This window comes from Heliangelus exortis, chromosome 22 (assembly GCF_036169615.1).
Source record: "Heliangelus exortis chromosome 22, bHelExo1.hap1, whole genome shotgun sequence".
Taxonomy (NCBI): Eukaryota; Metazoa; Chordata; class Aves; order Apodiformes; family Trochilidae; genus Heliangelus; species Heliangelus exortis.
Genome location: NC_092443.1, coordinates 800757 through 816093, shown reverse-complemented (window position 1 = coordinate 816093; position 15337 = coordinate 800757). Strand labels below are relative to the sequence as shown.

The 15337-nt window shown below is 49.2% G+C and overlaps 1 protein-coding gene across 21 annotated transcripts in view; it reads left to right on the top strand.

The window, feature by feature from the left end:
- The window catches only part of EHMT1 (euchromatic histone lysine methyltransferase 1), a 93517-nt gene that overhangs the window by 69588 nt on the left and 8592 nt on the right, over window positions 1-15337 (top strand). For all 21 annotated transcript variants that reach the window (XM_071766551.1, XM_071766559.1, XM_071766552.1 and 18 more), the window contains 10 exons: window positions 1521-1747; window positions 2443-2607; window positions 3050-3132; window positions 4686-4792; window positions 6708-6830; window positions 8811-8912; window positions 9644-9748; window positions 12429-12583; window positions 13389-13556; window positions 14474-14618. In XM_071766551.1, the coding sequence (XP_071622652.1) occupies window positions 1521-1747; window positions 2443-2607; window positions 3050-3132; window positions 4686-4792; window positions 6708-6830; window positions 8811-8912; window positions 9644-9748; window positions 12429-12583; window positions 13389-13556; window positions 14474-14618 (1380 nt within the window). The remainder of the gene's footprint in view (window positions 1-1520; window positions 1748-2442; window positions 2608-3049; window positions 3133-4685; window positions 4793-6707; window positions 6831-8810; window positions 8913-9643; window positions 9749-12428; window positions 12584-13388; window positions 13557-14473; window positions 14619-15337) is intronic.

The following is a 15337-nucleotide window of genomic DNA, read 5'->3' as shown; positions in this document are numbered from 1 at the left end:
AAGGGTTCCCTGACTTCCTCCACCTCCACCCTGTCCCACAGCAGCACGTCAGGAGGTGTGTGAGGGTAGCTGCAATCATCACCTTCATCTTCCTGGAGCCCCCAAGGGGTGTTGCTGAAGGGTTTCCACTGGGATTTCACACGATGGAAGTCATAGAATCTTAGAAGAGGTTGGATTGGATGGGACCTTAAAGATCATCCAGTTCCAACCCCCCTGCATGGGCAGGGACACCTCCTGCTAGACCAGGCTTTTCTTTGGAAAAAGGGTTGTTAGTTTTGGGTTTTTTTTTTTCTCTGTACAGTGCAGTTGCATGAGAAATGGTTTTATCTTGGTTTGTAAATGAACCTGTGAACACATAATCTCTCTCCCCCTGCCTGCCCATGATGGGTTTAGATGGGGAACCTGAGTGAAGGCACTGGGACAAGGCAGTGTTTAAGACCTCCTGCTGCTTCTTCCACCTCTGTCACCAAAGCTTCTGTCACCAAAGCTTCCAACAGCATTGGTCCTGTCCTTTAAGATGTCAATGTCCTTGTTCCCCTGTTGGTATAACTGGAAAACATCAACTGAGGGTGATGAGGAGGCTTCAATCTCTGATGCTGGTGCTCCTCAGGAGGGCTCAATGGAAGATGCTGGGGTAGTCTCAAGCATTACTGTAACAACTGGAGCCATCCTGGGTTGTCACGCTGAGTCAAAGATCATTTAAAGGATTAAATCCTCAAAACCCTTCAGGGCCTTCTGCAAAGCTGAAGTAGGGTTAATCAGATTGCTTGGGAGGACCATGAATTCAGGAGGGGAGTGGGTTCACTGCCTTTTCCTTCCAGGCATGGACATGTTGCCGTCCACCCAAGTGAACCTGGGAGCATTTGTCTGTGCCATCCATCACTGATAACCCAGCAGGGCTCTGGGTAGCACTGACATCCCAGGGCTGTGGGCTCTGCTGTGCCTTTGCTGCAGTCTGAAGCACTTTGCTGCAAAGGGAAAATAATGGTAGGAAAAGTTGCCCAAATTTGTTGAGTGAGCAGTCAGCCCCGGGATGGAGCACAGGGCTGGCCAGGCAGAGAAGTCACAGCCTGCAGGTGACACTGGGGCTAACAGCTGATTTAATTCCATCCATGTAGGTCCTTGCATGGTTTGTACACAGGTAGTTTTACTCCTGTCTCAGCACACAGGTGTGAAGTTTTCTTTTCCAGTTCTGGGGTGTCCTTACAGTACACTGGCACTTCTGGAAGCAAGTGAGAACTTCAAGTGTGAGAGGAAAGAGATGGAAATTGGGACTTCTTGGTTCTGTTTCCCAAGCACAATTTAAAAAAACCCAACCATCTTGCTTTGCAGTCCCTAACCAATGGAGTTTTCTCTCCTTTTCCTTGATTTTGTTCTCTTCTAAAGAAGTGGCAGTATGGGAAGCACCAGGGACAGGAGTGGTGATGAATGAAGTGTTTAAGAGCTCTGCAGATGAAACTTGTGGAAGGGGTGAGGCAGGTGGTGGCCAAGGTGTGAATTTCTCCTCTGTGTTTTTTTAGGGCACTTTCATGGAGTGTCAGCCGGAGAGCAGCATCTCCCACCGGTTCCACAAGAGCTGTGCCTCCCAGGTCAATGACATGAGCTACTGCCCACACTGTGGGGAAGAGGCCTCCAAGGCAAAGGAGGTGACAATAGCAAAAGCAGACACAACCTCGACGGTGTCACTGACCTACGAGCAGCAGAAACCAGCAGCTGTGGAAGGAAGGGCTGACACCACGACAGGGAGGTGAGCTCAGGATCTCCAGCCTCCTGACAGAATGTGCTTTTTGTTGGAATGCTTGTGCTCCTCCTGATGGAGCAGAGTGGTTTCTGGTCCTGCTCTGACAAGCCAAACTCTGCTGCAGGAGCCTCCAGGTTTTGTGTTGCTCCATGGGTTGGAAGAGAGCAGCCCCAGGATGAGCTGGGGCAGAAGCTGTGAGAATAAGGAGGGGTTCAGGGGCTAAACCCACCTTCATCTTCCTGTTAGGAATGGAATAATTGAGGAATGAGCAGACATTGCCAGGTCTGCCAAGTGACAGGGAAATTCACACCATACTGAGCTGTAGCTCCTGACTTGCACCAATGGGCACAAGTGTAAAGGGGGTTGAAAACTCAGAGGGAAACACAAATGAACCATTGCTGCATCCAGCAGTGCTCCACCTTCCCATCCAATCCAGTCTTGTTCCAATGGCTTCTATGGCTGAAACCCATGTTTCTGGGTTTTCTGTAGCACAGGGTATGTCAGAATGCAATCATAAAGCAGTGCAGGTCCTCTTTAGGAGAAGTTCTTACCAAAAAAGCTGTAAAATGTATTGGTATGTTTTCATTTCACTTAATGCTTACTGTATTTAAAATCCATTTCCTTTTCTTCCTTGGCACAAGGCACACACTGTTGTGTAGTTTTAATGGTTGTGCTTTTGCTGTCTCATTTTTTCTCTTCAGTGGCACTGGGACACGGTTGTCAGAGGAAGACAAGCCAGAAAGTTCAGCTGCAGAGGGGTTTGACATGGCTGGGTCTTCAGTTTTTCCAAAGCCTACTACTAGTCTGACCCAGGGACCAGTTAAAGAAACTCTGGAAAGTGCCCTGATTGCCCTGGACTCCGAAAAGTAAGAACACCCCTGGGTCTCTCCAGTTCCCTGTGAAGTTGCTAAAGAAAACTCAGACCTTTTTTAGTTCACTTCAGTCACTTGTCACCCCAAAACAGATTCCTGATTCAACAGAACAGTTATGACTCTAAACATCTTACTGATTTACCTGGAGGATTTAGTTCTTCCCTGGCCCTCTAACTGCAGCTGCAGCTCCTCAGAGTTCCTGTGTACTTTAAACACCCAGAATTTGTTGAGGGGTGGCACTGAGAAGCTGCTGCCCTCATTAGGACAGGGCTGGCTGCTGGAAATGTTAAAAGCTCTTCCTGGGGACTTTTTCCTGTGTTTTGCTGTGCCTCTGGATTTGCCCCCTGGGTGCAGACTTGGTCACACACGTGGGGCAGCTGTGGGGTGGGGTGTTGTTCAGTGGGTATTGATTGCTCCTCTCTTCCCATTGCTGCAGACCCAAGAAGTTACGGTTCCATCCCAAGCAGTTGTACTTCTCTGCGAGACAAGGAGAGCTGCAGAAAGTTCTGCTTATGCTGGGTAGGTTGCTCCTTCCCAGGACACTGTGTCTGGCAGGACTCCCAGCTCCTGGCAGGCAGCTGCCAGAGTCCAGTTCCCTGCATGGCAGCACATCCTATTCCCCACTGCCCCTCGTGGGGGGACCTGGAGGAGAAAGCCAGTTCTGCAAGTGATTTGTCATTGGGAATGGCTTCATCTTTCTGTGAAATGTGGACCTGCTCCCCCAGTGGGTCTGCATTTGGGCTTGGCTTTATCCAGTGAAGATGTTTCTGTCTCCAGATGACCTACCTGTGATTTTTTTTTTTCCAGTCCAATAGAACTTTCCTTTCCCAATCAGTGAGACAGTTGGGGATTTGCATCCAGTAGAGGGGTAAAAAGATGGGAGTCAGCTTAAGCTAAAAACCATCTGAAGGGAAGAGCCCTTCAGTGCAGGGGGGTTGTTTTGAGGATTCATGGCTGTCTGTCACCAGATGACTTGGAGGTGCTAAGCCTGGTTTTATCAACAAATATTCCCAAGGAATCTCCCCCCCTGAAGGACACAATGTTTCCTTGGCATCCTTTCCTTTCCACTCCAGTACTTTTCAGTACATTTTTGGATGCTTTCTGTTCTTTTCATTTATCAGATTCTTCTAACAAGCATAAGCCTCATTGTTCATGTCTTCAATAGCACAGAAAATGTTATTCATTGATATTTAACTATGGCCTCATCATATGCAACCTGTTATCATGCCCAGACATCTTTGTCTGGCTGTCATCATCATCTGCCAGTCCTTGCACAGCTGTGAGAATCTCTGGCCAGATCTGAGCTCGTGTCCACGCCATGCACTTTGTAGCCCTGTGTTTGCAGGGATGCAAGGAGGATTGCAAATTCTAATTGCAGTTAATAGTGGTGAGACAAAAAGGCCAGGTAAGCACCAGCTCTTTGTTGTTTCCAACTCCAGTATTGCTGTAAGCAGCATTTTTCCCTTTTTATTCTTTTGCTGTTCATAGAATGGTTTGCGTTGGAACCATAAAAGATCATCCAGTCCAACTGAATGGACACCTTCAGCTACATCAGGTTGCTCACAGCCCCACCTAACCTGACCTGTGAGGATTGAAGCCATGAATCCTCACACACCTCTCTGGGCAGCCTGAGCCAGTGTTTTGCTGCCCTCATCATAAAAAAAAAAATCTTCCTTATCTCTAGTCTGAATCTCCCCTCTTTTAATTTAAACCCATCACCCCTTGTTCTATTGCTACAGGTTCTGTTGCCAGTGGTTTTTTGGTTTTTTTTCTGCATCAAGAGAGGAAATTACGAAGCTGCATGAGATGGCCTGGGTAGAAATTATAATGCCTTCAAGGTATTAAATTCTAGGTTGTTTCTGAAGCTCCTGGTGTGTGGGCTGTTGCACATCTCAAGTCTCCAGGACTGCCTTGAGAGCTTTCTGGCTTGAATATGTGATGAGTTTTGAGAAGGGCTGAGGATGAGCTGGGAACCCATCTTTTAGAAGCTTTGAGTTGAGAACTGGGTCTCTTGTTGTGCTTTTCTCTAATCTCTGACCTGTGGTTGTGAGCATCCCTGCTTTGTTTTTCAGTGGATGGAATTGATCCTAATTTTAAAATGGAGCATCAGAATAAGAGAACTCCTCTCCATGCTGCTGCTGAGTCTGGCCACGTGGACATCTGCCATATGCTGATTCAGGTCTGTCTCCACTTCTGTTCTTTTGGACAAGCAATTACTGGTGGGTTTTGGTTTCCTGCCCCACATGGCTAAAGCACACTTAGAAATCAGCACTGAAACATCTCTCCTGTAAAATCCTCCTTCTTGTCAGGGTTTGCTGAGGGAAGAGTGGTAGAGAGTAGTGTGAGAGTAGTGTGAGGTCTCAGAGGACATGACAGAAGCTGTGTTTCTAGGCTGTTTTCCAAGCAAGCTTTACTGCTGGGGCAGTGAGTATGTGAAGCTTTGTTGTAGGGCACCGTGGGGCACGTGGGAGCCCCAGTGCCTGGACACAGCCAGCAGAGAGGTCACTGCCCAACACACCAGCACAGGCTGACAGCTGGCAGGCTGCACACTGCTGCCAAGTTGCTCTTTGTAGCAAAAGCAGGTAGGATCTGGAGCCTGGAAGCTAGCAGAGCCTGTCTTTCCTTCTGTCAAAGCCTGAGTAGCTCCAGCAGGATTTTCCTCTCCAGTGTAAATGAAAAGGGACAAAGGAAAGATGGAGGTTTGGTTTATTGCCTGAGATTTGGATCCTAATTGAGGGAAGCTGGTCAAAACCATAGGGGTTCTCTCATTGAACCCATTCCAAAATAAGGTTAAGGAAAAGGAAGGTTTTAGAAAGTTACAGTTCTTTTTTTGTACTGGTCTGCACTGTCTGGAGTGAATGGAAGGATGTTTTGTTTACCTGCATGGCTGAAGGCAGCAATGCCACATCCCTGGACACCAGCCTGCTGGGATGGTGAGTTTCAGCATCTGGAGTCAGAGGCTTTCAAAGAGCTGTTTGAAGATGCAGCTGTGGGCCTGCCCTGCTGCTCTGGGTCACTGCAGTTACTGCACATGAAGGCAACAGAATGATTCCTACAAGTAAAAGGAGGAAAAATTGTGAGATGTGCCAAACACTTTGACCTGAGTATCAGTAGGGTTGGTTTATTTCCAGCATCCTTCATCTCATCTCATCTCTCCCCTGATGTCTGCCTCTTGCAGTAGTGCAGTGTTGGGCTGGGAATGTCCATAGCTTGTTAAACTTGAAATTCCTCTTCTCTGGCTGGTTTAAATAGCTCAGGCTGTTTAAAAGTCATCACAAGAAATGCATTCAGTGGGAGGCACCTGGATGCAATGGGACCAACTTCTTGTGCCAGGTGAGCCTGAGTCAGTCTGTGAGCAGGCCCATGCTTCTTGCAGGTATTGGTGTGTGTGGCCTTCAGGAACTGGGCTTGCTTTGAGATTTTCTTTTAACTATTGGGTGGGTTACAGAGCTAAGCCAAGGAGTTACAGCAGGCAAGGTGCAGGCCTCTGTGGTGTTTTGGAAAAGAGATTTTGGTCCGAGGCACTGCACGTTGAACTGATGGTATTCTCAGAGACCTCAGTAGAAATGTTACTGCTGACTTCAAGAGGGGGACCTAAGCCAATCTCCAGCATTTTTCTACAGGTCCCACCTCTGTTGCAATCAGTGAATTGTTCCTCCTGCTTGTGACATGGGGATGGGCTGATTGTTCTGCTCATTGTGTCCGTAGAAATTACAGACCAGGGAAAACAAAGCTGCAAAGCTGCTGGAAGAAGGAAGAGGCTGATTTTCCCAAATTGGTACACAAACAATATACATAAAATAGCAGTACAAAATGCATTAATAACAAGAGCAATCTGATACCAGCTGTTGGCTGGTTCTTGCTCATTTACTGGCTGTAGAAGGCAGGAGAGGGCAGGCAGTGTGTGCAGCTTTCCAAAACAGGTCAAGTGGGACTGACTTCTTTCCTGGTTTTACTTTTTTCCCCACCTCCATCCCCCTGCTTAATATGGCAAAATTTCAGGAAAAAACCTTACTACTGCATCTCTACTCCCACATCTTCCCTCTGCTAAATGTTTATAATTGTCCTTGTGTTTGCCTCTGGTCCCCTAACAGGCTGGTGCTAATATTGACACCTGCTCTGAAGACCAGAGGACCCCACTGATGGAAGCAGCAGAAAACAACCATCTGGAAACTGTGAAATACCTTATCAAGGCTGGAGCACTGGTAGATCCTAAGGTAGCAGTTTATTCCTTATCGTTTTCTCCCAAAGAAGCCTCTGTCCAGCATTTTTTTTCTCTATAGAGTCTCAGTCTTGGGTGGAAGCACAGAGGCAGAGGGGAAATGGACTTGCCTTATTAGGGTATGAAGGCTTGGCAGGGCTTTAGGTTATCAGCAGCATCATTTTAATGCTGCAATGTCCTGGCTGTGAGCAATTTGGGGCAAGTGCTGCCACTTCCTACATCAGTTTGTGGCACAGAACATCAGGGGGTGTTGGATTTCAGATGGGGCCACAAGCAGCAGTGTCACAAATCCATTGCCCTGAATTGGGAGTTTGATTTTAAATTTCCTTTTCTATAGGCTCTAATAATGAAACTTTGGTGGTGACAGTTTCAAATGGGCTGGTAATTAGGTGCTTGCCAAGGCAGCAGAAATGGCAGGGGAAGCTTTGCTTTTCAAAGGCTTCGTGTGCAGTTCCTTGCAATCACCCCACAGTGACAAAACCAGACCCCACCTTTAAACTCTACCCCTTAATTTCAACAAATACAATAAAATGCAGCTGTCTGTTTGCCTTTAGCATGCTTTTGTTGCTTTGCAAGCTTGGAAGAATACCCAAATCCTTTATTAGTCCCATAAATTAGATGCTATTTGGAGCACAGGAACCCCTCCCCACGTGGATTTCATTACATCCTGGTGCAGTTGGCTCCCTCCTCTGTCATTGCTGGGGAGGATGGGGCAGGGCCAGGAGGATTGCACAGGACATCAAGTGCTGCCCACCCCAACCCTTAAATAGATCCTTGGGAACCTGGTTCTGAGTTGGGAAAGGACAGGATGGGCACGTGTGGGTTCGTGCTGGCCACAGTCCTGAGCATCTTGGAGCAGTCCAGGTGCCTCTCACCTGATTTATTCGTGTGTAGGAGAAAAGAGGTGGGGTTTTTTTTGCCTCTAAAGGTAAAGGGAAGGAAAAAAATCCAGGGCTTGCAAAAGCAAATTAGAAGCCTGAGATCACGTCTGAAGTCTAGACTAGTTTATTATGTTAATTAGTTGCCTGCACCAAATTAGTCATCTTTGTGAAAGCAGCAACACTGCAATTTGAAATCATCTCCAGCCATTTTGATGAGAATTCTGGACATGAACTGCTGTGGGTGTGTGCTGAGCCCTGCAGGGCAGAGAGGATGCTGAGGGCAGGGCTGGGGCAGGCAGGGGCTTCTCAGAGCCCAGGTGAAGCTCTTGATCCCAGCAATAGGACATGAAAACCCCATTCAGAACTGGCAGGAACATTCAAATATTAAAACACAACTGGTGCTGCCCTTGGCTCATGCTAACTTCAGGGAAAAATTGTGGCAGTTCAGATGTGGCAGGCACTTCTGGGCAGTAGAAATCCTTTCTTTGCCCCAAGAAGCCCACTCAATGTAATTTCTGACCTGAGACATCCCCTCCTTGCTCACAGGGTTGCTCCTAATCCCATGCTCTCTGCTGCCAGCACCCTAAAGCTCTTGCCTCTGACGTTGCTTCCAGGGGCTCAGCAGGAAGGAGTCAGTTTGCTTTTTCAGTCTTTCATTTCCTTCTTATTTCCTGGTCTCTGGGCCTTTGCTGTCTGCTGAGCTCTTGGGATATAAACACCTGATAAAAATCAGGCTCCAGATCTTTGGGGTTAGTGTGGGAGTGTCTCCATCATGACTCACAGCCTGTCCAGCTCCACCAGACTCTGTATTCTCTGCTCCCAGAGGCATTTTTCCTTTCAACCTTCATGGGGTTTCTCTCCTATCTCTGCAGATGGGGACTTGGTTTGGGGGGCTTCTGGTAGCCCCTGTGCAGGACCCCCCAGTGCAGTGTTGGTTGCAGCTGCCCTCACTCCTCCTGCCAGCACCTTGGGGACTTTTGGAGTCTTCTCCATCCATGAACTGCTCTGCTGGTTCCTGAGCATTGCTGGGAGGGACATGGGAGGTGCTGGGAAGGGATGTGCCCTCTGAGCTCTTTTTCTGTGGTTGTGTGCAGGATGCAGAGGGCTCCACATGCCTGCACTTGGCTGCCAAGAAGGGGCACTATGATGTTGTTCAGTATCTCCTCTCCAACGGGAAGATGGATGTCAACTGCCAGGTGAGGCCTTTGCCAGGGGCAGGAGCTGCTTTTTGCAGGTCAGGGACCTGTGTCTGGCTGCAGTGTGGTTACAGCCTTGCTGCTGGAGGGGACCTGAGAAACATCAGAGGGTGGCAGTGCCATGGGCATCCATCCTGGTCTGCTGGAGGAAGGGATCCCTTCCAGTGACCTCCTGGAAACTTCCCTTCCTTGTGCCTCAATCTGCAGTTTCTCCTTCACCCTTAATTTACTGGTGGAGCCTGTTTCTCAGTAGTGTCACTGTGCCCCTCCTAGCAGGGGGGTTGGGATCACAGACATGCTGTGGGTAGCTTGACCCAGCATCCCAGAGCTTCTCCATTGCCATGGATGAGGCAGCTGGGGGAAGGACAACTCCTCCAGGCTGCTTGGGGAGCTTTTGGAAGAGCTTTTTGCTTGAGCTGAGTGTTGGTCATGCCTTTTGGACAGTCAGCTGTATGTGGACACCTTGGAGACCCATTGCCAGTGTGCTGAGCTGCAGCTAAAGCCCAGGCTGCTGAGGATGGGGGTTGGAATCACCAACAGGACCCTGAGGGACCTCTTCCTGCAGCAGTGCAGAGGGGAGCAATGAGACAGATGTGGGGAGGGAAGGGGTCCATGCCTTCCAGGCAAGCTGCACCTTGCTGTGGCTGCCCAGGGGCTTGTGAAGCCAGCAGGAATCCATCCTGCCCCTTCTGCTTGTCTCACCCTTTCCTTTCCTTTCCTCCCCTCCCCAGGATGATGGAGGTTGGACGCCGATGATCTGGGCCACTGAGTACAAGCACATTGAGCTGGTGAAGCTGCTGCTGGCAAAGGGCTCAGACATCAACATCCGTGACAATGTGAGGTTCTGCCTGGGATCTGGTTTGGAAATGAGCCATGATTTCTCTTTGAAAACTGAAAAAGCCCGAGAAGGCAGATTTTTTGGCTGAGTGCAGGGAGGTGTGGTGGTCACTTGGCTCAGGAGCCTTGGGGCAGTGAGTGACCAGTGTGTGGTAGGAGAATTTTCTTCTGGGAAGAAGTTTACAAGATGGCAAGAAATCCTTCCAGCTCTTCTGCCATAGCTTGTGAAGATACTGTAAGAGATGCTGCAGGTGGGGGTGAGCTCTGTGCCTTGCTGGTTCTGATGCAGCTGGGTCTGCAGTGCTGTCACTTGGGCATGGCAGGTCCCCCACGAGTCCAGCCTTACCAGCTCCCCCTTGGGCTGAGGTTAGGGGTGTCCCTCATGCCTTTTCGGGGGGACAAGATCATTTTCATGTTTTCTGGATGGATTGGCCCCAGCAGGACTTGAAGGGAAGCCTGGGCATGAGATAATTTGATAACTGGAGGGTCACAAGCATCACTGCATTCTGCACAGAGTCAGGACAGCAAGGTCCCCCCCTCGTGGCAATGTATTTTCTTATCCAGGGCTGGTAGTGCTTTTCTGACTCCAAGGGATGTCAGCAGCTGGTTTGTATTTGTCACCCTGAATGCCTCCTCCTGTGTCCTGGGTGCTGGTGGGGGTAGGTGTGGGCACTCTTGTCTCAGAAAGGCTCCAGCTGCTCCCCAGGAGTCTGTCCCCAGTCTGAGAGCCCCTTTTTGGCTGGAACCTTTGTTTCCTTGGCAGTTTAAGTTTCCCAGGCAGGTCTGGATCTGCTGCTGTTGCTAAAAGCTAAAAGTCAAGGCAGGAGAGGTGGGTGTTGGGGCTGCTGTGTCAACTTCAGAGCCCCAGCACTGACCCTGCCCAGGCCTGGGTGGTTTGAGCTGTCACAGATCCCACCTTTGGCTGCCAGGTACAAGATCACTCGGGAGATGATGAGAATCACATCAGCTCAGTCAACAGTTTTCTTGAAAGAAAAATCCCCACCCTGTTAGCAGCTGTATGTATCACAGATCTGTCAGCATCCTGATGTTGGGTGTCTCCTGATTGCAGTCATTAAGCAGCAGTGTCACTGGTGCTGGGAAACATCAGACTCTGGGAGAAATGGTTTTGATTGTAATTATGCTGCTGTTAGGCAGCAGCAATGCAAAGCAAAGCCCAGGTGTCTGTAACCTGTCTGAGCAGCAGCATGTGGATGAATTTTCCCTCTAGATGGGTACATGATTAGGGGTTGTTTTTTAATTTCTAGAAGTTCCCTTAATGGGGGGTGGAAGCTGGGTAAAGAGGGCTCCCCACTATATCATAGAATCCTAGGATTTCAGGTTGGAAGGGATCTCAAGGATCATCTGCTCCAACCCTTCTAATATTATTGTTTATCTCAGATAAACAATCGGGCTGAGATTTCAAACTTTACAAAATCCACCCCTTCCCCTGAAGTCAGACCATTCCAGTCTCTGACTGTCCTCATGGAGAAAAATTTTCCTTTTGTGCTCAACCAGAATCTCCCACGAGCAACTTGTGCCCATTGTCCCTTGTCTTGTCCATGGGACTCCTTGGAAACCAGGAGTCTCCATCTGTTTTGTAGCCACCTTTGAGTACTGGAACATCATAATAAGTTGTCCCCTGAGCTTTCTCTTTTCAAGGCTGAACAGACCCAATTTTCTCAGCCTATATGGCAATAGCCTCCCCATATAAGGATCTAAATTAAGTTGTGATGACTAAAAGACATGCTTTGATTTTGCTTTAAAAATACATATATATATAAAGTTGGGTGCCCATTATTATCACTGCACTCTTGTAATCGATGTCCTTAGAGCTTGCCCCAGGGAAGGGTTCACAGTGTGCTGCAAATTGCACTGTAACAGAAAACAGAATATCAGTGCTTAAAATATCTCCATCAAAAAGATGAGTGTTCAGCTATTTCTAGTGCTGCTAGTGAGAGATGAGTACATACAGTATTTAAGAGATGCCTGAAGTCAGACTGATTGCCTTCCCTGTGACTCCTGGTTCACTTTCCAGCCCCTTCATACACCTATAGCTTGGGCTGGGCTCTTCTTCTCTTGAATTTTGCAGCTCTAAGAGACCTGCTGGCTTTGCTGGGCTGGGACAGCTCAACTTCCAACCTTTCCTGGAGGGTTTGTTCATGTCTGTCCCCTCTCTCATGGATTGATCCAGCTTCTTTTTCCAGGGCTTAGAGACAGATGATTTGTGTGTCTGAGGGACTGCTGTGTGTGCAGGAGGGTGTGGAGGAGGTTGGAGTGAGAACTCCCTGATTTCCCTGCCCACCCTGGCAGTCCCAGCCAGAAGGAGAAATGTGCAATTATAGAATGGTTTGGGTTGGAAGAGACCTAACCATTCTATTCTAAATCTCCCCTCTTCCAGTTTAAAACCAGTACCCCTTTTCCCTTCACTACAAGCCCTCCCCAGCTTCCCTGTGGGCCCCCTTCAGGTGTTGGAAGATTGGTATTAGGTCCTCCTGAGCCTTCTCTTCCTCAGGCTGAACCACCCCAACTCCCTCAGCCTGTCTTTATAAGAGGGGTTCTCCAAGTAGGAAGGAGAAGGAGACTGCCAACCACGTGTTGGATGCTGCAGATGTAGGAAGTCCCAAAGCAGGAGGGTTTCAGCACACTAAACGGCCTCTCCTCTCTTTTCTTTCCCTTCAGGAGGAAAACATTTGTTTGCACTGGGCTGCTTTTTCTGGCTGTGTTGATATAGCAGAAATCCTGCTGGCTGCTAAGTGTGATTTACATGCTGTCAACATCCACGGGGACTCACCCCTGCACATTGCAGCCAGGGAGAACCGCTACGAGTGTGTGGTGTGAGTACAGCTCCAGCCCTGCTGCTCCTCTCCCTTCCCCTCTCACTCCTTCCTACCTGAGCACTGGCTGGCAAGCCTTTGAAATGCCTTTGGCATTGAAGCACAGAACAAAACTGGGCTGAAGGGTTTGTTTCTCCATCACCTGCTGGCAGGGGTGGTGGCTCTGAAGCATTCGCTGCTGCCAGAAATGGTGTCAAAAAGATCAGAGCACTTGGGGTGGTCCTGGAGTCTTGGGCAGAGGGGCTGTGCTCAGGCTGGGCTTCCCAGCAGAAAGGTGCCAGGCATCCTTGATTAAAGCTTTTTAAATTTTTAGATTTATTTTACAACTAACGTGGCATAATGTGGTAACAGGGCTTTTCCTTTCCTTCCTCACTGCTATGAATAAAGTCATCATGTGTACTCACCAAAAGCTGGTGAGTATAAAAAAGGGCCAAGTCCAATACCAGTTTCCTGTCGGACTCTTCCATTTCCAGCTCCCTCTTCCCACCCCATATCTTTCTCTGCCAGAGAGAGTTTCAAGCCTGTCTGAAGTTAGGCTGGTACCAGCAAGGTACTGGGCATGCCTGGAGCAAGGTGAGGTTTGCCCAGAGCTCTGGTGAGTGCCTAGAGCTCCAGTCTGTGCCTCCTGCCAGCACCTTCTCATTGAAGGATTCACTGAACCATGCTTAATGCAGAATCCTCAGGTGATTATTCACTACTACAGATTCTTTCTTGTCTGCTAAGGGGTGGCTCTAGAGGATTCAGCTCCTTTTGCCCTTCTGTGGTGTCTCCTGGGGGGTGCTGATCCTCTCCTGCTGTTTTGCAGTCTCTTTCTTTCCCGGGGCTCGGATGTCACTTTAAAGAACAAGGAGGGAGAGACTCCACTCCAGTGCTCCAGCCTTAACTCTCAGGTCTGGGTGGCCCTTCAGATGAACAAGACTCTCAAGGAATCATCTACTGAGAAGCCTGTCCAGATAGATAAGGTTGTGAACAGGTGAGGACCTGGCTGGTTTTGCTTCTGGGTCAGGAAATAAACCTCCCTGCTGGTGTGGGGAAGGGCTGTAAGGGCATGCTTGGCTTGGTGTGAAGGTCAGCTTGAGCTTAGCAAGAATTAAGCACATGCTGATTCAGGCAGTGGTTTGTAAATTCATCCCTCCAAATGGAAATATTTGCAAGCACAAAGAACAGGCTGTAAGGCAGGGTAGGAAAAAAATGAACTCTGTTCTGGTTGGAATTGCTTTGAGGTTTTGAAGGCTCAGTGACCAAAGGCAGTAATCCTGCCCCAGGGTGATTTTTGAGTGGCCCCGTGTTTGGAGGAGTATTTGTTTTGTGACAAAGGGGAGGGTGGTCAGGAGGTCAGGAGAGGTTCTGCTCCCCCTCTGCTCTGCCTTAGAGAGGCCACGTCTGGAATATTGTGTCCAGTTCTGGGCTCTCAGTTCCAGAAGGACAGGGAACTGCTGGAGAGAACCCAGAGCAGAGGCACAGAGATGACAGAGTGGAACATCTGATGGGGAAAGGCTGAGGGGCTCTGCAGCTTGGAGAGGAGGAGAGTGAGGGGTGAGCTCATTAATGTTTATAAATATGTAAAGGGAGAGAGCCAGGAGGATGGAGCCAGGATTTTCTCAGAGGTGACCAACAACAGGACAAGGGGCAATGGTTATAAACTGGAGCAGAGGAGGTTCTGTATAAATATCAGGAAGAATTTTTTCCCTGTGAGGGTGAGGGAGCCCTGGCCCAGGCTGCCCAGGGAGGTTGTGGACTCTCCTTCCCTGGAAACATCCAAATCCCACCTGGATGTGTCCTGTGTGGCTGCTGGAGGTGACCCTGCTCTGGCAGGGGGTTGGACTCCAGGATCTCTCCAGGTCCCTTCCAACCCCTCACTTTCTGGGATTCTCTTTCTCCTCCTGACAGAGACATTGCTCGGGGCTATGAGAGGATCCCTATTCCCTGCATCAACTCAGTGGACAGTGAGCCTTGTCCTAGCAACTACAAGTATGTGTCACAGAACTGTGTCACCTCCCCCATGGACATCGATAGAAACATCACTCATTTACAGGTACAGGGGCAGCCTCTCTGCCCACCTGGGTTTTTCCTGCCATGGTGTGTGCAGTCAGGGATGTTGCACCTCAGAATGGGTGTTGCATTCAAAATGAGGATGTCTGCTCTGAATATTGCCATCAAATTCCAGCTAGAGCTGAGCTGGAGTCCTCAGCTCCCACTCTTACTCCAGGAGATGGGATTCTGCTGTCTGAGGCTTGAGCTGACCTCTGTGTTCAGCTGTGTGCTGTATCCTCAGCCTCAATTTGTCCTTTTCCTGTGCTCTGTACCTGCAGCAGTGAGCAGGTTGTTTGGGGACCTTTCTCCTGCTGTCTTCTTGCTGACTGCAGCATCCAGGCCAAGGTCTTCATTGGGATACTGGAAACTCTTGAAGGATTGGGTTGTGGGGAAGCACAGGGTGAGGGTGAGCCCTCTCTGACCTGAACTTGCAGTGTCCAAGCCCTGTTGTGCTGCAGCTGGTGATGGGCTTGGGGGATGCTGGGGAAGCAGCAGCTGGGAAGAGGCAAGGGGAGGACTCAGACATCAGTTGCATCATCTCCCAGCTCCTCTTTGGAGCTTTCCTTCTCCACCTGAGCGTGGAGCAGAGCTCACAGGGCATGGTGGGAGGGTGGTAACCCAGGGGAAGATCCTCTCATGAGAGGTGAAGGAGGCTCAGTGTGGATCCCTGGGTGTTCATTGCACATGGGGTAAAAAACAGGGTAAAAATGCAACGGAGCA